This window comes from Macaca thibetana, chromosome 9 (genome assembly GCF_024542745.1).
Source record: "Macaca thibetana thibetana isolate TM-01 chromosome 9, ASM2454274v1, whole genome shotgun sequence".
Classification (NCBI taxonomy): domain Eukaryota; kingdom Metazoa; phylum Chordata; class Mammalia; order Primates; family Cercopithecidae; genus Macaca; species Macaca thibetana.
The window spans coordinates 31,187,799-31,211,344 of NC_065586.1; the positions used below are offsets into that span (position 1 = coordinate 31,187,799).

Here is a 23,546-nt window from a genome sequence, read left to right on the forward strand (position 1 = left end):
AAAAATTCAGGGTGAATAGATACATTTGATTAGTGGCTAACCTTATTAAATTCTGTAATTCTCAAAAGATGCTTGTCTCAGGAACCCTTCATTTAAAAGTCATTTATGGCCCCAAAGTGCTTTTGACTGTGTGGGCTATATTTATTGATATTTACAGCATTAAAAATAGAAAAATTTTAAATATTTATTCATTCTTAATAAAGTTATTATATGTTAACATAAAATATCTTTGAGGCAAAACTGTATTGTTTAAAAAAGAGTGGCATTGTTTTACATGTTTACAAATCTCTTTATGTGTGGGTTAATAGAAGGCAGTTGAATTCTCATATCTGCTTCTGCATTCCAGCTGTTGCAATGTGCTGAACTGCATTAAAACCTAACCTCACATAGATACATAGTTGGAATTAGCCTTTTTAGATAATTGTGGATATTCTGTGATTACTATGCCAAAACTCATCAAGTAGCAGTTTCTTAAAGTTTAGTTGTGATGTAAAATATGAAACCATATCAATGAATTTTATAGTTTGTTACATTAAAAAATCAATGCTCTCGGCCGGGCGCGGTGGCTCAAGCCTGTAATCCCAGCACTTTGGGAGGCCGAGACGGGCGGATCACGAGGTCAGGAGATCGAGACCATCCTGGTTAACACGGTGAAACCCCGTCTCTACTAAAAAATACAAAAAACTAGCCGGGCGAGGTGGCGGGCGCCTGTAGTCCCAGCTACTCGGGAGGCTGAGGCAGGAGAATGGCGTGAACCCGGGAGGCGGAGCTTGCAGTGAGCTGAGATCCGGCCACTGCACTCCAGCCTGGGTGACAGAGCAAGACTCCGTCTCAAAAAAAAAAAAAAAAAAAAAAAAAAAAAAATCAATGCTCTCTTGAACTTTGAGTGGACCTTTCACCCACTTATTAATTTGCAACATCATGCATTAGTTATTTGGAAGGTATTGGTTCACTGAATTGTCCAGATCTTGCAAATGTTGACACATTCCATTTTGCCCAACCAAAAAATCACTAATAGCAGCACCAATCTCTTCAGAAGGGTCTTCAAAATTAGGAAATTGCAAAACTCAACTCAACTACAGTTAACATGTTTTCCAAAATTCTCATTTACATCTGAAAGCTCAAATTTTATTGGCAACAAATTTGGCCAATTTGTTTTCCTTTAAATGACAGGCTTATTTGTTTTATTTTTGAAAAAATATCTGCCAAAGACTCAAACCATTGTTTGTCAGTTCGTTATTCTTTCAAGTTAAATTGATGTACCATGAAAAAAGCAGCTAGTTCGGCTAGCAACTTAATTCCAGGAGTGATTTTCCATAAGACAGCTGTTATACTTTGATGTCCAGCAGAAGTGTTTGGTATATACATCCCATTTTGTTGTACAGAACACTAAAAATGCATATACTAAAAGGCCAAAACTTATTAAAGTAATTTTTACTACTACTTCAAGGATGTACTTAAGTGAAACTGGCAAATATTTTAACTGGAAACGAGTGGCAGTGAGGGCTGCAGCGATATAGTTTGTTGCTGCTGCCTTGGTAAGTGCTAAGATGCCAACAGTTTGACCTACCATTGTCTTTGTAGCATCAGTGCAAATGCCAAGGAAGTGAAAAGGGCAAGTAATGCCTTAGTATTATTATAAAAATGGTTTTGACCTTGCTGGAAAGACAATAATGGAGGAAAGAAATTGCTTGCAGTTCGAATAAGTTAGGGAAGACTCCATGATAGATACCAATGTAATATTCAGTGTAATATGCATGCCCTTCTTTATTTATTTTTCTTTACTTACTTTTTTTCTATAAAAATAAAAGTAGGAAAGCAATTAGCATGTTAAAAATTGTTTAACTATGTTACTTTTAAAATCATTCTTTGATTCAGCAATTATTAACTACTTTGCATAAGTTATTTTTGTTGTTGATAAGTGGGAAATATGTAATGCTTAGAATAATGATCAGGCCAATAAAGCATCTGTGCCCCCACTATAGAGCACTGCTATGTGCTGGGCACTGTGTTTATGTGCTTTTAAATGCATTCACGGAATCTTCATGGTAACCTTAGAAGGTAGGTTTTATAGAGAGTTAACTGGAATTAATGCCGGCTCACAATTTTTGTATAACTAGATAAATTACTTAGCCTCTTTGGGTTTCAGTTTCCTCAAGTATAAAAGACGAAGCTGAGACTTATCTTCAGATCCTTACCAGGCTTAAAATTCATTAAATAAACACATGTTTCACAGCAGGATAACCCTTTATTGACACATTATCTGAATACTCCACATTTGATTAGGAAGCCATAAAAACAATTACCAAATCATTAACATAAACTTTTTGAAACTTTATGTCCCTTTCATTTTAAAATTCATTGAGTCAATACATTTTTCATAGCACTTAATTCTTTACTGACACATGATCAGAACACTGAACACTTGACCGAAGACCTAATGATAGATGTGAACATAATGTAAACATGATGGGATATGGTCACTATTGTAGAGGAATAAAACGTAATACAAAAGCACAAAGAACAAGAGTCGGGAAAGGTCAAGAAGAGCATCACTAAAGTAGCAGTGTTTTAGTTTGTTCATTAGTTCAACAGACATCTTATATGCCTTTGTTATGCCCTATAAAGCTTGGAACTTAGACTACTGGAGGGAACAAAATGATGTCCTTGCCCTCATGGAGCTTACATTTTAGTGGGGGAGTGTGGTAGGTAGAATAATGACCTCCCAAATATGCATGTCTAATCCCTAAAACCTGTGAATATGTTACATTACTTGAGAAAGGAGTATTAAGTAGCAAAGGAATTAAGGTCACTAATTAACTGACCTTAAAATAGGGAGATTACGTCGGGTTACCTGGCTAGGCAAAATGCAATGTTCCTTAAAAGTGGAAGCTGGAGTTTGAAGATGGGTCAGTGTCAGAATAATGCGACATGAGAAAGTTTGAACTGGCCATTTCTGGCTTTGAAGATGGAAGGGGCCATGGGCCAAGGAATGCAGCAGCCTCTACAAGCTGGAAAAGGCAGGAAAGTGGATTCTCCCCTAGAGTCTCCAGAAAACACAGTTCTGCCAACATCTTGATTTTAGTCCAGTGAGACCCGTATTGGGCATCTAATTGTGAAATAATAAATGTATGCTATTTTAAGCCTCTTAGAAATATGTTAATTTGTTACATCAACAATAGAATACTAATACAGAGTAGAAGAAAGTAAACAAGTAACTAAACAAGATAATTACAGACTGCAATGGATGCTTTGAAGGAAATAAATAGGATGATGTGAAAGAGTAAAGGATAGAGCATGTTAGTTTAGGTGATCATGGAAGTCATCTTTGGAACTATGACACTAGAGTGGAAAATAAATAGCCAGCCATGTGGAGTTGGAAACAATCCCAGGCAGAGGGAAAGGCAAGTGCAAGGGCATGGAGTAGAGAAGGCTTGCCATTTACAAAGAACAAACAGGTCATTTAGCGAGAATGAATAGAATAGTGGAAAAGGTGCAGGCCCAAAAATGTGGGGCCTTGCAGGAATGATGGAACAATGGAAAGCCATTGAAAGGTTTTAAGAAGGAGAGTGATACATTTTGCTTTACATTTTTGAAAGATCACCCCGGCTACTGTTTGGTAAATGGAAACAAGGGACCAATGACATGGGTATTGTAGTCCGGAGGAGGAAATTTACAGGTGGAAACAAACTAGTGGCATTGGTGCCTGGAGAGGATTGTTGATGATAGATGGGATATGAGTTCCAAAAGATGAGTAGGAATTTGGCCCTAGAGAAGAGGAAGAATACATAGCAGAAGCATGAAGGTTCAGGATGTCTGGAAAATTGAATATACTTTGCAGAACAGTAGCAAGTGAAGATGAAGAGATGGTTTAAGCGATAATGTATGCAGTCAGGAGACCCTTATTTGCCATGCAAGGGAGTTTGGAATTTATGGCATATGCAGTGGAGATCCATCAGAAATTTCAAATCAAGAGAACAAAACAATCTCTTGACCTGAGGTTTTGTGATTATTATGTATGTCCTTCATTTTCATTCTGAAGTAAAGGAGAATAATAGGGGTACTTTAAATTTTATCGTCTTAGATTCTGAGAAGTTCAGAAAGATTTGTTTAAGTACTTGTCAGTGAAGTCTTTAATAATTCATTGGGAACCAACTTTTATTCTGGTTTTTTTTTTGTTTTTGTCTTTGTTTTGTGAGGCCTTTTTTTTCATTTATGGGCTCTACTCTCCTGCTGTCTTTGGAGAAATAGTACAGTAACATGTTCAGAGCATGTCCAGAGCCACATGGCCTAGGGTACAATCCTGGCTACCAGTACTAACTGGTCAACCTTTGGCAAGGTATGTAATCTAAGTCTTAGTTTCATTGTCTATAAAATAAGGATAATAATAATTCTTCAAGTGGCTCCTGTAAGGATTAATGGATTCAGTGCATATAAAACACTGAATATGTAATAAGCACTTTGTGGATCAGGGTTGGAGCAGGGTGCAGAAGTACACGAGGAGCATTGATTGTAAGCTTTTCTATTTATCAGTAGTAGAAATGTGACAGGTCATAATTTCTTTAAAGTACGTTTAAAATACCTATTTCCCAGTTCATTTTTATATATGGTATTAAATTTGCTATTTATGTGTGTTTTTCCAAGAATGTCCACTTCTTTCATCACAAAGCCCACTTATTCTCCAAGAAAAAAATTTATATAAGAAAATGAGAGTTAGTTTGCATGATCTTCTGGTTTATTGGATGTTATTTATTTTCTGGAATAAGTTATATCCAGAGATTATTATAATTCACACTGCTACTCAGGTAACTTAGGTAAAACAAAACATCAGGATTTTTTTGGTACTACAGTTTAAATTTATTTAACTTCCCAACAATATATTTCAAATCGAAAAGAAACAAAGTACTTAATTTTACCTCTGTGGCTCATTAGCAAGGCATAAAAGAGAGATTAACATAATTAGGTAAGGACTCTTATAGTATTTATTTTCTACATCACTTTTAATTTAGCATTTAATTAAGTACTGTGACATTTATATAATACTTCATGTATATTACTCATATTTGCAAAGATTACACATATCTTAGAGGTGGAGACTATAGATATTAAGTGTCTTCATTCTCCTATCTTCCGAAGGACTTAAGTCAAAGGAACTAAATTACTCATTCTAATTTGACAACTCACAAGCTTGTAACATATTATAATGCTTAGAAGAGCTCAATAAAACTAAACTCTAGTTACCTATAAATTGTTTGTTTTTAATACTTCATCAGGAAGTAAATTGCAATTAAAATTTCATTAATTATCCCCCTTGTTCTTTCATGTCTTTCCAATGAAGGAGAGTAGAAAGACTTTCTTTACAAGACTAGACTCAGGGAATTAGTACCCCGTGTTGAAATCTGGCTCTCAGGAAAGCTTCCTGAAAGGAAGTCTCCTAGTTTGGGACCAATAAGCCTTACTTAGATTACTGTATGTTGTCATTCCCATGGAAGTAAGGGAAGATCCGTCCTCAAACTACATCCTTGGGGTTCATGATCTTTTTCTTTTCACTTTTCCTATGATTTCCCTTCCCATGGTCAGGAGTTTTAAATTACACATACAGCATCACTAGTTTGAAGGAATCTTGGAGAACCAAATGAAATGAATTAGAATATAATTCTTGCCCTCTTCCTTCATCTTATTTTTCACAACCAGTTCTGCTACTAATCGACGAGCCTCAAAGCTGACCAAAGGAAAATTGCCTTCTGGGATTAGTAAATGTCAAAATATTTCTTAAAATTTTTTCATAAAATGAGAAAAACTGAAAATCATGCCAACTCCTGTGGTTGAAACTATTTAAATAATTGACTGTATGTTTGGGTGTATGTGAGATACTATAACCTGTACTTTGGGGACGCTCATTGCCCTTGACAAGTGAAAGCGTGCGCTCTCCACAAGGCCTCCCTCCTGGCGTCTGTGCAGTATGAGAGCGGCTTCCCTCAGTGCTAGCTGGAAGGAGAAGTCACTTGTCCTGGGGTTCAGCAAGTATTACCTTCCTTTTCATTTTATATAACATTATGTAGCCATGAGTAGGAAAGGTAAATGTTTTTCATACTTTAAATAGACTGCTATCTTTCAAAATTAAGAAAATAGATCTTCTTATTGTCTCATAAAATGTAAAATAAAAATCATTTTATTTCAAAATCCACAGATATTTATTTACAACATAGTATTCATCAACTAATAAATGTCCATTTTACCTTTCATTATTCTTTACATTTTATTTCAGTATCCTGATTAGTGTTTTTAATTGTACTTCCTATTCACTGTGATACCAAATTCAAATAACATAAAAATGTTAAGAAAGAGAACTGGGTGCAGTGGCACATACCAGTAATCCTAACACTTTGGAAGACCAGGCCGGAGGATTGCTTGAGACTGGGAGCTCAAGACCACCATAGACAATATAGTGAGACCCTGTCTCTATTTAAAAAAAAAAAAAAAATTCTTTAAATTACCTGGGTGTGGTGGCACAGGCCTTTAGTCCCAGCTACTTGAGAGGCTAAGGCAGGAGGATCGCTTGAGCCTAGCAGTACACAGCTGCAGTGAGCTACCATCATGCCGCCACACTCCAGCCTGGGTGACAGAGTGAGACCCTGTGTCTAAAATATGCATACATATATAGAAATATATACACATACATGCATACGTACATACATACATAGAGAGCCAGCAAATGTTTTGCCCAATCCCAGTTCAGTTTTCTAAAGTTTGCCACTGGCAACATTATGCTGAACATTATTTGGCTTTTTCTTTGCACATTTAAAATATATCTTAACATTTTTTTAAGTAACATAAACATTCAAATAATATCAAAGGAATAAGGCAGAAAAACAGGTCGCTCTTTTGGTACCTGATTTCCTCCTTTGTATGTCCTAGACATTGTGAATTGATGTTAAGGTGAATGTGTAGTGTGGATACTATACTGCATCTACTGTATTTTCTGCAAGAATGGAATGAAACTCTGTTGGAAAACTTTATCAGTACCAAACAATATATCTTAGGTGACTATTAAGGTTTTTTTATAGTTAAAAACAAGCTTTCAGATAAACACATGTATGCGTATTTGCATACATGTGTTAATTTGTAGGGTACCAAGAAATTGTTAGATCAACAAGTTGACATTTTAAATTTTGATAAATATTGCCAAATTAACACAGCATGTAAGAGTGTACTCTTTTATTTAAACCTTGCATATGCCAGGTGTTACTGGGATGTTTTTTGCCAATTTACTAAGCATCATTTATCTAGGGATTAGTATCTACAGCCAGTGTTCTAGATGAGGGGAATAGTTATGATCAAAACAGAAAAAATTCCTGTCCAAATGGAACTTGCATTGTAGTGTATTATAGTGACAAGTATTTTTAAAAGAAATAAATTGAGGGAGAGAGTAGGGAGTGCAATGGGGTGGGGTGGTGGTATTTAAATAGGGCAGTCATAGGAGACCTCCCTGAGGAGGTGGAATTGGGCAGTGCATAAAGAATATTACAGGTAGAGTGATATGAAGCACAAAAGCCTAGAAACAAGAGGCCAGTGTACCTGGAATGCAGTGAACCAGGGGTAAAGTAGAAGACAAAGTCTGAGAGAGACAGGTGAGGAGAGTCAGCCCATGAAGGGCCTTGGATTACAGTGAACAGGATGGGAAGCCATTAGACGGTTCGACAAGATTCCACTGATGTTTTAGAAGGTTTTCTTTGTCTGCTGTGTTGAGAACTGACTCCAGGAAGAGAAAGGTGGCAGCAGGGAGACAAGATAGGAGCCAGTGACAGTATTCGAAGTAAGAGATGGTGGTACCACCAGGTAGTTAGTGGCAGGGAATTGGTAGTGAGTAAGTGGTCAGATCTTGAATATATTTTTGTAAGTATTTCCTTCCAGATTAGATGCATGGAATATGAGAGAAAAAGAGGAGTCAAAACTCTCAGTGAGACTTTTGGCCTGAACAACTGGAAGAATGGAGTTGCCATTTACTGAAATAGAGAAGACTGAGAGACCAGGAATTGGATTTGGCTATGGTAAAAAAAATTCCCATTAGAAATCCAAGTGGAGATATCAAGTAGACAATTTGGTATGTAAGTCTGGGATTCATAGGAGAAGTCGGGCTGGGATATAAAACTGGGAGTCAACAAGTGGTATTTGGAGCCATGAGACAGATTGAGGAAATGGAGGAAAGAAACGGAAAAGAAGCAGTTGGTGAGTTAAGAGGAAAACTGATAGAGTCAAGAGAAGAGATTGTTTTGAAAAGGAGAGAGTAATGAATTATGTCAAATGCTGCTAGAAGGTCAAGTCAAATGAGAACTGATAATTGTCATTGGGTTTAGCAGTGCTCACAGTCATGACAAGAACAGTTTTGGTGGAGTGTTGTAATTGGACTAATTTAAGATAAAATAGGAAGAAACAAATTAGAGACACATGTAGGCAACTTTTTCAAAAAACTTTGAAGTATAGAGGGACTGAGGTATAGAATTAGGAATGGTGGAGTTTAATCAAGGTAAGAGGTTAGCCAGAATAGAGATTTTGAAGCCAGAGAGAGCAAGAAAGTTGAGAGTGCATGCGAGAAGTGATTATAAAAATATAGGATTAAAATGGATATTTCTTCTGTTACTGAGGTTGAGCATCTTTTTACATGTTTATTGGGCATTCATCTTTGTGTGTGTGAATTGCCTATGCATATTCTTACTGGGTGGTTCATCTTTTTCTTATGAGTGTTTAAGAATTCTGTAATAAAGATGTCAGCCTTTAGTCATATGTGTTGCACATATTTTTCACAATTTGTCATTTGTCTTTTCACTTGTTTTTTTTCTGTGTGTAGTTGTGGGTTTCATGTCATGCTTTTAACAGCCTTCCTTATTCTAGGTTTGTAAAAGGATTTGCCTATATTTTCTTCTAATACTTTTATGGTTTCAGTTTTTTTCTGAGTTAAAGTCTGATTCATGTGCGTTTCATTTTGATGAAAGTCATGGGGATCTGATTTTTTTCCAAATGATTTTTATTAAATAATGCATCTTTCCCCCCACTAATTTGCAAGACTCCTATTTGTTTAGGGTCTATTTTGTATCATGTTCAAATCCATTGATTGTCTGCCCATCCCTGTAACAGGACAAATCTGTTTCCATTTCTGTAGCTTCAAGATAAAGTTTATACTCTGTTATATCTAGTTCATGTTTTCCTACCACCACCATTACTATTATTTTTCTGAATTTTCCTGAATATTTTAATGTGTTTATTTTCTCAGATAATAATACCAACAGTATGTATCAAGAATATATGTGCCGTATCACTAGGTGTTTTGCCTATATACTTACTTTCATCATTGTGAGAACCATGTCAGGGATATACTATTATTATTTCAATCTTGGCAATGAGGAAACTGAGACATTAGAAGAATATATAACATCCCCAAGGTGACAAGGCTAGTAAGCAGTGAAGCTGTGATTTGAGCCAGGCAGTTGGGTTCCAGAGACGGTGCTCCTACTTCTCTATATAAACTGTAGACGTGTTGATCTAAGTCATTTAGATTTAGAATCCAAGATACCATGTGTAGCATTTGGATCAAAATTGCATTGAATTTATAGAAAATTTTAGGTAGAATTGACATATTTATTATACAAAATCATTCTATCCATAACTAAGATATAGCTTTTCATTTATTCAAATATTTGATGACTTTTACGTAGAATGCTAGTTTTTTTCATGTAGGTCCTCCATGTTTTGTTTTAAGCTTTTTCTTCATGTGTTTCATTTGCGTTGCTAGTAATAGAATTTTTTCCTCTTTCATGTTTTTAGCTGGTTACTGTTGATACATTGGAAAGCTGTTGATTTTTTTCTGTTGGAAAGATACTGATTTTTTTCTTTTAAATTTGTAAGTAACCATTTACCAAATGTTCTTACTGCTAATAGCTTTTTCATTGATTTTTCCTGAATTTTCTATAAATGTTATTCTGCAAATAATTTTGCTTCTCCTTTCTAATATTTATACTTTCTCTTTTATTCTTTTTAAAAATTGGTTTATTCTTTTAAAATATTGTTAACTAATAATGATGAAACCAAACATCTTTATCTTACAAATGCCTCTGATTCATAATAATTTATTATTATGTTTTTTATGTTTATATTTATTATACTAACTTCAGTTTTCATGCAAAAGTATCCACAAGGGAATGGTGAATTTTTTTCAAATGCCTTTCTGTATCTCTAAATGTCGTTTCTCCTTTATGTTAGTATAGTAAACGCTCATATTTTCTCATGTTAAGTAATGTATGCTTCATTCTTTTAATATTTTATTTAAGACCATTGCATATTTTATTTAGGACTGAGCGTGTGTGTGCGCGCGTGCATATGTGCCTCTGTGTGTGTGTGCACATGCATGTGTATCCTTTCTCAGATTTTAATTATTATTATGTTAACTTCCTAGAATTTAGACTTTTCATTTCCCTCTCTCTTTAAAAAGTTACAAAATTAACAGTCCTTTAAAGATCTGGAGACATTTACCTGTGAAAACACCTGGCAGTTTGGGGTGGTTAACTAGTATCTTCCTAAATTTATTCTGTGATGTGTCTGTCTATGTCTCTCAAATAATTTTCCAAGTTCTATAATATAGTGATAATTATTTACATTATCCTAGAAAGGGTTTTCATCTAGGTGGCTTAGGTTTGTACAAAATATTTATAAAGTAAGTTTCCTAAATTTCTTTATAGTTGTAGTTAACTCCATTTGCATTTTAATATTGAACATTCATGCCACTTAATTTTTTCTCTAGGATTAATGTAGGCTGGTGATTTATCTGTTTTCTTGATTCTTTAAAGTTTGGGCTTTTGGACTGATATATCAATTACATGGCTTCTCTGTTTTTTGATTAAGTATTTTTCGCATTTGTATTTTTGATTTTGTCTTCATATTTTTCTTAGATTTTGTCATAGTTCCTATCTTCCATAAGTAACAGTTACTATGAATTAAAAAGCATCCTTTTATAAAAGCAGACTTTACTTATGAAGGAAATACTAGTTATAGGTAATTTAGTGTGAAATATTTTAATCCAAATACTTTCCTCAACGTAAAAAGATATCATCTTTTTTGGGACTGAATTTAATTTAATCTCCTGAGGACTTTGCTTTTTCAGTGTTTCATCTGTCTGTGAGTTGTATTAACACTGGCTGAAATTAGCTCATTGAGTGGATGGGAGTTTAGATAAGGCAAGAAAAGGGAAAGGTAATTTGGGAGGATGGCTCTTGTTGGGGGCAGATAGATACAGGATCTGGGGAGGAAGGGAGAGAGGCCAGAACAAAAACTGAGAGAGTATCAAAGACAAATCCTGTGAATCCTTATTAACTTTTATATAATGAGAGACAGGAGATAATAAGAACTAGGCTTCTGTGAGCAGTGACAGCCCTTTCCCTGCCTTTGCCTATCAGTTTTCATTCTATTAATAGCGTGTATCTGAAGATATTAAAAACCACCAACCCTTTTGCAGGGGTAAAATTTAGAATAATTGACTTTTATTGGAGTTATGTTTTAAAAGATATTTTGAAAATATAAAAAGAGTTTATGAATATTTACCTAGAGAGGGATTTTAAAATTTCACCCAAAATTTACTGAATCATTAGAATTACTAAAATCTAACATGTTCATGGTACTTGCGGTACTCTAAAACCATTATGATACCTATTTTTAGAGTATTTAAAATTAGATAATATACACATTGTACATTATTATATAACATGTTACATTTGTATATTACATTATATCCTTCATTATACAGTAAAAAATATATATAGACTGTAATCTTACATTATCAGTTTGGTCAAAAGCCAGATTAACAAAAATTTACAGTACATGCTTAGTATTTATAGTCACCTTAAGCTCCTCTTTCCTGGAGTAGTATTATATGTAGAAGTTTTCTCTGATCCTATGAGTTATCACATGACCTCTCCTTTCCATTTTGTGTGCCTATTTGCCTGGTCTGGTTATAACTGCAGTTTTGTTTTCATTTTCCTGAATTATTGCTAACACTTAAGCGTATTGACTTGTTTCTTCACTGAGAAAAGAAAGAAGTGTGGTCCCATGTTCAGTTCAGCAAATAATTCTATACCTACTATGTAGAAGGCAGTATGCCAGTGACTGTGTTCAGGATAAAATGTGTGTGTGTGTGTGTGTGTGTGTGTGTGTGATGTTATTTAGTCCCAATCAATGTTAAAGAATAATAGATGGAAACACTTGGTCAGTGTCTCCACCCATATCTTCGCATTGCTCAGCATTCATGCCTGAATTTGTGGTGTTCTCAGCATTGTGGTAGCGTGTAAAATATTCTAATACTCAATATGAGTACAGTCTTTGGCTCTGTAGAACACAAGTCAAAGTGTATGTATTTTTCTGGTGTTTCTTAAATTATGACAATATGCTAATCTGTTATATGTGGAACCAGTTTGTTAAAAGTAGTCTTTTAGTTTTTAAGGATTAGTCTTCTTTTCTAAGAAAGATTTTCTCTTTCTTTTCTAACATGCAAATGAGTGTGTGCTTAGTGGCTTGATGGCAATGAGTGGGATATAGTTAAGCATATATTAATGGCGTAACATAATAAGAGTGTCCTCTGGAAAGAAATGCCTTTGCAGAACCAAAAATAGGTAAAAATGTGGCCTTAGCCCGTGGCTTTAACCAACACATGCCAGTTATCATTGGACAAGAATTGAAGACCTCAAAGTTAATCTTTTCCATCCTCCTTCCCCACTTCCCTAAGTTTCTTCCTCTGCATGGGCCTATCCTGCTATTCCAAGTTACAGTAAATGATTATAGCGAGATTCTTTGTGAAGCATTTAGGTGATCTTGCTTTCATCCCAATGAATAATAAATTGAGAATGTATTGGTTTGTTTTGGAACCATACTCATATAAGTTATCTAATGCTTTTTATGATTATACATTACTTAAGAAACAGATATTTATATGAGACTTTAATTACTATAGTTGATACAGTACTGCATACAATCATGTGCTAAAGATAAATATGTGACCGTTCTTGTAAAGATGTATTGACCTTGCAAATAAACTAGAAAATCTAGAAGAAATGGATAAATTCCTGGACACATACACCCTCCCAAGTCTAAACCCAGAAGAAGTCAAATCCCTGAATAGACCAATAACAAGTTCTAAAATTGAGGCAGTAATTAATAGCCTCCCAGAAAAAAAAAAAAAAAAAAAAAAAAATCCAGGGCCAGACAGATTCACGGCCGAATTCTACCAGAGGTACAAAGAGGAGCTGGTACCATTCCTTCTGAAACTATTCCAAACAATAGAAAAAGAGGGAATCCCCCCTAACTCATTTTATGAGTCCGGCATCATCCTGATACCAAAACCTGGCAGAGACACAACAAAAAAAAGAAAATTTCGAGCCGGTATCCCTAACATTGATGCGAAAATCCTCAATAAAATACTAGCAAACCAAATCCAGCAGGACATCAAAAAACTTATCCACCATGATCAAGTCGGCTTCATACCTGCGATGCAAGACTGGTTCAACATACACAAATCAATAAACATAATCCATCATATAAACAGAACCAATCACAAGAACCACATTATTATCTCAATAGGTGCAGAAAAAGTCTTCAATAAAATTCAACACCACTTCATTATAAAAACTCTCCACAAGCTAGGTATTGGTGGAATATATCTCAAAATAATAAGAGCTATTTATGACAAACCCACAGCCAATATCTTACTGAATGGGCAAAAACTGCAAGCATTCCCTTTGAAAACTGGCACAAGACAAGGATGCCCTCTCTCTCACCACTCCTATTTAACATCGTATTGGAAGTTCTGGCCAGGGCAGGCAGACAAGAGAAAGAAATAAAAGGTATTCAAGTAGGAAGAGAGGAATTCAAACTGTCTCTCTTTGCAGATGACATGACTGTGTATTTAGAAGACCCCATTGTCTCAGCCCAAGATCTCCTTAAGCTGGTAAACAACTTCAGCAAAGTCTCAGGATACAAAATCAAAGTGCAAAAATCACAAGTATTCCTATACACCAATAACAGACAAACAGCCAAATCATGAGTGAACTCCCCTTCACAATTGCTATGAAGAGAATAAAGTACCTAGGAATACAACTTACAAGGGATGTGAAGGACCTCTTCAAAGAGAACTACAAACCACTTCTCAAGGAAATAAGAGAGGACACAACAAATGGAAAAACATCCCATGCTCATGGATAGGAAGAATCAATATCATGAAAATGGCCATACTGCCCAAAGTAATTTATAGATTCAATGCTATCCCCATCAAGCTACCACTGACTTTCTTCACAGAATTGGAAAAAACTACTTTAAACATATGGAACCAAAAAAGAGCCCACATAGCCAAGACAATCCTGGGCAAGAAGAACAAAGCTGGAGGCATCACACTACCTGACTTCAAACTATACTACCAGGCTACAGTAACCAAAACAGTATGGTACTGGTATCAAAATAGATATATAGACCAATGGAACAGAACAGAGGCCTCAGAAATAACACCATACATCTACAAGCATCTGATCTGTGACAAACCTGACACAAACAAGAAATGGGGAAAAGATTCCCTGTTTAATAAATGTTGTTGGGAAAACTGGCTAGCCATATGCAGAAAACTGAACCTGGACCCATTTCTTACACTTTATACAAAAATCAACTCACGATGGATCAAAGACTGAAACATAAGACCTAAAACCATAAAAATCCTAGAAGAAAACCTGGGCAATACCATTCAGGTCGTAGGCATGGGCAAAGACTTCATATCTAAAACACCAAAAGCAATGACAACAAAAGCCAAAATTGATAAATGGGATCTAATTAAACTAAAGAGCTTCTGCACAGCAGAAGAAACTATCATCAGAGTGAGCAGGCAACCTACAGAATGGGAGAAAATTTTTGCAGTCTATCCATCTGACAAAGGGCTAATATCCAGAATCTACAAAGAACTTAAACAAATTTACAAGAAAAAAAACCCCATCAAAAAGTGGGCAAAGGATATGAACAGACACTTTTCAAAAGAAGACATTTATGCAGCCAACAGATATATGAAAAAATGCTCATCATCACTGGTCATTAGAGAAATGCAAATCAAAACCACAATGAGATACCATCTCACGCCAGTTAGAATGGTGGTCATTAAAATGTCAGGAAACAACAGATGCTGGAGAGGATGTGCAGAACTAGGAAAGCTTTTACACTGTTGGTGGGAGTCTAAATAAGTTCAACCATTGTGGAAGACAGTGTGGTGATTCCTTAAGGATCTAGAACTAGAAATACCATTTGACCCAGCAATCCCATTACTGGGTATATACTCAAAGGATTATAAATCATTCTACTATGAAGACACATGCACACATAGGTTTATTGCAGCACTATTTACAATAGCAAAGACTTGGAACCAACCCAAATGTCCATCAGTAATAGACTGGATAAAGAAAATGTGGCACATACACACCATGGAATACTATGCAGCCCTAAAAAAGGATGAGTTCATGTCCTTTGCAGGGACATGGGTGAAGCTGGAAACCATCATTCTCAGCAAACTATCACAAGAACAGAAAACCAAACACCACATGTTCTCACTCATAAGTGGGAGCTGAACAATGAGAACACATGGACATAGGGGAACATCACATACCGGCGCATGTTGGTGGGATGGGGGGCTAGGGGAGGATAGCATTAGGAGAAATACCTAATGTAGGTGACGGGTTGATGGGTGCAGCAAACCACCATGGCATGTGTATACCTATGTAACCTGCATGTTCTGCACATGTACCCCAGAAATTAAAGTATAATTAAAAAAAGATTTATTGACTATAAGGAGGATATTATGCTGTAATATACTGTTCACATATTATGAGATTCTAATGGTTAGCATTGTTTAGTCATTTGTAAATATCTGCAGTGGTAAATTGTTAAGTATGGAATTTCAGTACCCCAAAATAGGTATACACACAAAAATTTAAGAATATTTATCATCAGTGCAACAATTTTCAGTCAGGAGCCTTTGCCCATGATAAAGTATGTAGGCTGTGGAATCTAGCCAACCTGGCTTTCACTCTTCTACTTAGTAGCTACATAACCTCAGACAGGCTACTTAGGTACTCTATTTTTCTTTGTCTATCAGAGGGATATATAATAATACTTACTTCTTAGGAGCTGCTGTAAAGATTTACCAAGATAATAGTAGTAGCAGAAAACACTTCTCTAGTCCTTACTGTGTACCAGACACTGATTTAAGCATAATACATTTAAAAATCATAATATCTCCACAACCACTGTATGCAGTGGGTACTGTTGTGTCTGACATTAAATATTAGCAAATAATACCAACAACTACCACCATCAAGAAGTCAACTACATTCTGATGACAATAAGAATGCATTGAAAATGTTACCATGTTCTATTGAAGTTTAAATTCATATTATCTAAAGTCATGTTTAAAGATTTTTAAAACTCTGTTTACTATATTTTTTACCCTTGCTTTCTTGATACTTTAATTAAAATCAGAATTAAGATGTGATGATCACCTGTCTTCAGATAAGCTATACTGTATTTTCAGCCACAGGTTAAACAGTTCAGGGGTATAGAGATAATTGGACAGAACATTTAGATAACTGAAGCCCTCACTGGCTACTAGAATTTATCAAGGGCCTGCATTACTCTGTATGCTTTTGGTGGTGGGTCATTTTTTAAATAAGCTGTGTAGATCCACAAACAAAATGATAGATTCAGAAATACAAGTAAGCTTGACTATTAATTTAAGTTTCAGTCATCAGTATCAGCAGTTTTTACTGTTTTTTTTTCCTCAGCTGAGTGACAGAAGCAAAAGACACATATCAAACATGCTGTGGGAAAATTCATGAGACAGTTATAAAATATATACAATCTCTGTGTTTTGGATATATGACATAATCTTCCATCTTACAATGGCAGCTTATACAGGGGACAGGAAGGAGTTTTGCTAGAGTCCCAGAAAGTGATAGGCAATCTTTAACAGTGCTTTGAGCTATGTTTGACTCAGGGAGAATAGAACACCCAGTATCTCTGGTTAAAAAGAACTCAGTAGAAAAATATGAACCATGCAAGCAAGCATTTGAACCAGAATGCATATATGTCTTAAAGCCTAATTTGGGGGAAATTTTCAAGCACAAAATACTCTAGATATAAATGTGTTAAATGTGCAATCCAAGGTCAACCAGAGAACCTACAGCTAACAAAATTCATAATATAATGCTAAACTGCAATATTGCATCATTAAAAGGTAAGAATGGCACCAGCATAAAACCATGGCTAACTCAAGATACCAAAGATGTCCGGAAGCCTCCCTTCGCAAAACAGCAGGAATGTCAGTTATCTAGGCATGCACTTTCACTGGTCAAGCATATTTGAGAGCCTTGCAGTAAGGCAGACCTTACATGATAGCCAGCTCTTAGTAGAGTATAGAATTGAGTAATCCTCGGCAAATACTTACCGTGTTCTAATTTTAGCTTGTCATATATAAATGCCAACTTAAAATGACTTTAACAAGTAGGTTGCTAATAAGTCCTGAAAGTAAAAATGAAAGTTAATAACATTGTGCATCATTTGCCAGTAAGCATCTCCATTCCAAGTGTATGTGTGTGTATTTGCCTCTTACTATGAGGTAGAGGCCCATCAGGAAACTCTTACAGTCAGGAAGCTCTTATAATCAGCTGTGAACCAGGCTTTTAAAATCATTTCCCTTACCCACACACAGACTTCACTCTGCTTATAGTGTGGCTGCGCATAGTATGACTGTTTCCATCTTGACACTTATTTTCCCATTACTATATTAAAGTGACTTTTTTCTTTATTATATTGATATACTGAATAGACCTTCTCAGGTAATATTTATGGAAACATAAAACCATTCCGGAAGGCAGTTTAACAATAACTACTTCATAAGTCTTCCCTTTGACTTAATAGTTTCACCCCTACAAATCTGATAAGTATATTTAAGGAATGGCCAAAATTATACATATTTACAAGAAAAATTATGGCATTTTTGCTAGTGCTTAACACAGGCAAAAAATTTATCAATAGATCATAGGTTAAAGTATATCTGTACAATAGAATGCTGTCTAGCTATCCAGAGGGAGATAAGAAAGTTTTATATACACAGATGCCCCTCGGCTTATGAATTATGATGGTGTTATGTCCTGATAAATTCATCGTAAGTTGAAAATACTGTGAAATTGAAAATGCATTTAATATACGTAACCTATCGAACATCATAGCTAAGCTTAGCCTGCCTTAAATATGCCTGGAACACTTATAGCTTACAGTTGGGCAAATCATCTAACATGAAACCTATGTTTTAATATGATGTTGAATATCTCATGTCATTTATTGAATGCTGTACCGAGGGTGAAAAACAGAATAGTGTTGCACCATCATAAAGTCAAAACATTGTAAATCAAACCATAATTAGTCAGGGACTGTCTGTACTGACAGAAAGTCTTCCAAGACATGTTATAAAGTGGCAAAATATAAGCGGCAAAGCAGTGTGATGTGATCATGTGTATTTTGAATTATATATACACAAATTTGTATATAGGTGATGCTGGATTTATATTAAATATAAGATAAGATGAGGTTTGTGTTACAACTAAGTAAGAAAAGGTATATAAAATGATTTACATCATGCCTACTTAGTGCATTGAAATAATTAATAAAATTTGCCATTGTTTTTACCTTTATGGAGTGGATAGAGGAAGGAAAAATAGGGCTGCCTTTACTTATTTTACATGTTTTGCATTGAATGATTTTACATGTATTATTTTAGTACAATAAGAGAGAAAACCATTTACTCTTGGGAGAAGATCTGGAAAAGCATATTCACACTAAAATATTAATGACATAACAAAACTTGACATTTTTCTTCTGACACAGGATACTGAAGAACTCCTAATATGTGAGCACAGTGGTGACCTCTGATACTCTTTTGGACAAGGAGTCTTCCTAAAGTCTATAAAAGCAGTTTTGGAGTTTTGGTTATTTGTTTTCACCTTTAAATACCTACCCGTATTTGTAATTGTATTTCTTCCTTTGTGTTATCAGGAGTGTGGGAGGGGCGTGGGGGGGAGAGGGATATGTATACATATTATTTAAGCATTTAGGTGATTATTTTTCAAGAATTGTTGGAAAATTTAAGAAAGCAATGGAAAGAATAATGATGATAATTACTGCTTAGTTATCTAAATAATTTAAGCTTCTTTTTCTCCCTTCTTCCGAATCTTTTCTTAGCAAATAAGAATCACCCTGAAAGTAGTTTAAAAGAGACATTCTAGTGACCATACCCAATGAAGTACTAAATATTCATCCTGTTAGAGTGATTATTATAAGGACTCTAAAGGAAAACATTGATTATGCTAGATTATTTATTTTAGAGAATTTTATTCTCAGCTTATAGTCCTGGTTCTGTGAACTGGAGAACTCATTCAGAATAATTATATATCTTTAAAATGCTGATGTTATATTTTATTGAAATTCATTAAAAATTGTAGAAAAAAGTGCTCATTTGAAAACTTCCAAATGTCAGTTTTTCAGAATGACAAACTTAATTACGTAGAAATTGACTAAATTGGTTGATTCTTTCTAAAGTCAGTGTGGGATTAATAATGTCATGCATGGATCTATTGAGGACTTAAAAATACTTGTGGTAAACTTGATGATGTAATGCTATTTTGTTAGGAAAGATGGCCTCTTTTCTTAAGTTGCAATCCTTTAAGGATTCAAAGCCCTAATGGTACATAAGCAATATTGTATGCTGTAAGCTCATTATCATTGGAGGGGAGGTTTAATATAGAGTTTAAGAGCACAAAATATGGAATCAGACCGTTGGTGTTAAAATCCTGGCTCTGCCACTTCCTGGCTGTGATCTTGGACAAGTTAATCTCTCTCTCTGCCTTGATTTTCTTACCTGTAAAACAAGGATATAAATAGTAAGTGGTAGAACTCTTATTTCATAAGGCTGTTGTAAGATTGTTGTAAGAATTTAATGGGTTAGTATTTATAAAGCAGGTCTACATATAGTAAGTGTTCAATAAGGGTTGCTACTATTCATCAGTTTGGTCATGTAATATCTAGTGTTATATATATGTGTTGTCAAATAAACTAGTTGTTTACATATTATTGTTTAAAAGAACATTATTGAATTACAATCTGTTTTAAGTATCTTTTATACTTTTATTTTTGTGAGATGTAAAAACTGATTTTTTTACTAGTTGGTTTTGATTATTTGTTTCTTGTTTGTATTACAGTTACAAATTATAATACTGTGGTAGAAACAAATTCAGATTCAGATGATGAAGACAAACTCCATATTGTGGAAGAAGAAAGTGTTACAGATGCAGCTGATTGTGAAGGTGTACCAGAGGATGACCTGCCAACAGACCAGACAGTGTTACCAGGGAGGAGCAGTGAAAGAGAAGGGAATGCTAAGAACTGCTGGGAGGATGACAGTAAGTCTGATTTTTTTTGTAATATTGTATTCTCATGATTAGTTTTTAAAATATATATTAATGGAAAAGATAAATTGGATGAAAAGTTTGAAATCAATAGTAAATTTGGCTATCAATAAATATTAGGTGTCCTACTTACTAAAACATAGATTACGAAGCAGAGTAAGAAAGTTATTTTGACCATATTTACAATGCATATAATTTATTGAAATTTAGTAGAATTTACTAACCAGGATCAAGCTTTCCAAATATTGTTGATATAATTGAACCTACCTTTAATTTTTTATTGTAACCCCAAATGAATACTGTACTTAGAAACCAATAAATATTATATTGATATAGTGAAATTATAATTCAATGTGCAAAAATCCCAAACAATATAAATCATGGAGGTATTTTTAGTGCTTTTAAGCCTCTCTGTACATACATCAGAATCCTTTAAGTAAGGTGGGTTTTTTTTTCACTTTATATGTTTACTTTTACTCAAAGCATGGCTGAGTGGAAGGAGCAGTGAAAGTAAGGAGGCCCTCTACTTGCTGCACTTTTAATGAATAAACAATGAAAGTTCAATCTTCTTCCTCATCTATCAAATGGAGACATTGGACTTAGTCTTTTATTCTAGCTCTAAAATTTCTTCTTTCTACTTTTCCTAATAAACTAATTAAATTATTTAGCCTGTCTTGCCAGGGTAAGCACCAGTGATATAAAAATAGGATATGGAAGTGGCATAGTATTAATTCGAGAGGTTGGGGATCAGGAACAAGGACATCAGAAAAGGTAAACAAGTGCATGCAATAACTCAAATCCGACCAGTCAAAGGAGAAGCTTCCTAACAAGAGTTCAAGTTCAAAGAGGTCATCTAGATAAGATATCAAAACTAAAATCTGGAAAAGTGGGTCAGGCATGCAGGTCAGGATATCATCTGGATAATGAAATGTGGAAGTATAGATAAAAGCTCAGATAATAGGCACAGATTGGCAGAAGTTAAGATTTCTACAATATGACAAATCTAATGGTTAACAAGGGACTTTGAAAATAATGTAGATCAGCCCTCTCATTTTATAGTGTTCATTTGTCCATTCAGCAACCTCTGTAGAAATTGATTGCAACTGTGGATAAGACACTCTGCATGAATGATGCATATAGGGCTTAATGGAAAAGAGAGATAAATAAGTCACACATACATTGTAGTTTTATTTAGGTATACATTATGTGGCAGCATCAAGGAGGAGCATCCGAATTAGAGAAGGAAGGGGAACACACCTAGAACACACACAAAAACTGACACCCACACACACAGACACTTGGTCTGGCAGCATCAAGGAGGAGCATCCGAATTAGAGAAGGAAGGGGAAGTCCTAGAAGAGTTCTGAGTGAAACAGAATTGGTCTTTAGTTCTTAAGGACCAATGGAGGTTAATTAGGCAAAGTAGAGTGAATATAAGGTGTTTCAGGCAAAAGAGGCAACACACATGAAACCACAGACACTTGAGCAAAGTGGTCACAGAAAATGAGATCAGAGAAGTAAACAAGGGAAAAAATATGAAGTGATTTGTGTACTGTGTCAAGGAATTTGAACCTTATCATGGAAGTTATGAGAAGAACATCATTAATGTAATTTATAAATAAGTCTGGTGCAATATGGAAAAAGAATTTTACAGGGAGGGAGGCCCAAGCAGCTACATCTGCTGTCTGCCAGGCCGGGATAGAGTGGGGCCCATGTATGCTCACATGCCCAATTCAGGATCCACCACCATTCCTGCAGGACTGAGGTGAATCTAAACCACACATGACCATGCCTGCCAGTCCCTCCTAAGATTGCCTGCCTGGCCATTGCTGTGGAGTAAGATCCACAGCATAGCCTCCATTGCCCCACCTGAGTGGTTTATTGCTACCTGGGAACACTTCACTCCTCCCATCACTGCCAGTGGTTGATCCTAAGGAGCCAGAGGACAGATCCACTGGCTTGGTCTCAGTTTGCCAGGACTCAAGCATACCACCCAAGAATATGGGGATGAGATCTGTGGCCTGATCTCAAGCAGGGGAGGAACCCCCACTGTCAGAACACAGAGAAGAGTGTGGTGCGGGTTTTTCAGGTGGTACAGAAGCTGGGCACCCCTCCCTTCATGAGAACAGACTAGGAAGGGTGTAAGCTCATAGCCTTGGTTTCTGCTGCAGGGAGTCTTGCATTCTGGAATGTCTGGAATGGCATGGCAGTCTGGACAGAGGTGGTTTGGGATTTGCATAACTAATTGGGCCGGCTGCCAGGGTGGACACTGGAGGGAGACCCACCAGTCAGGGGTGTAGAAGCTGGGTGGGCCCCATGGCCATCTGCTGGAATGAAAACCCAGGGCCAGCCCTCTTACCCTGAACCAGCTCTTATGGCACAGGAGAGATGCCTCCACCCCTCCCTAGAGTGTTGTTCCAGCTGCCTGAGAACTGCCCCAACAGCCCTACCAAGGTCCCATCTGCCTCAGAGAGCCTGATCACAGGCTTACCGAACACAGTTCCACCCAGCTTTGCCCCCTCTAGCCAGCCTTGGGAGCGGAGCATGGAATGGGACCACTGAGAGCTCCACACCCCCACCCATCACCAGGGACACCCTCGTATTTCCTATCAACAAAGGCCAAGTAAAAATCCCACTGTCATCACTCCAGCTGCCTCTCACCTGCCAGCATCACCTACTGTCCAGGAGGTCAAACTTCATGGCCTGTCACAACAACTGTTGATATCATTGCACAGCACTTAGACAGCTCTTCCCTGCAGGCATCACCTGCTGGCCTGTAGGGTGAACTGCACAACCCAGTATAATTCCTGCTGACAAGTACACAGTGCTAAGGAAAGAGATAATCTTCCCCCAAAAGACCTCCAACTTTGCGTCTCTTTAGGAGACAGTGAACCTTTCTACACATACAGCGCTCCACTACTACAAACTACAAACAATTAAAATTTGAGAAAACGACTACACTAAGGCTATCTATAACCAAGGAATTTATACAGAGCCTTGGCCCCCTAAAAGCACATA

General features: G+C 36.0%; 1 protein-coding gene across 8 annotated transcripts in view; it reads left to right on the plus strand.

Annotated features, from left to right (window-relative positions):
• ZEB1 (zinc finger E-box binding homeobox 1) overlaps window positions 1-23,546 on the plus strand; it is a 185,041-nt gene that overhangs the window by 106,814 nt on the left and 54,681 nt on the right. For all 8 annotated transcript variants that reach the window (XM_050805608.1, XM_050805609.1, XM_050805611.1 and 5 more), the window contains one exon: window positions 20,322-20,522. In XM_050805608.1, coding sequence (XP_050661565.1) covers window positions 20,322-20,522 — 201 coding nt within the window. The remainder of the gene's footprint in view (window positions 1-20,321; window positions 20,523-23,546) is intronic.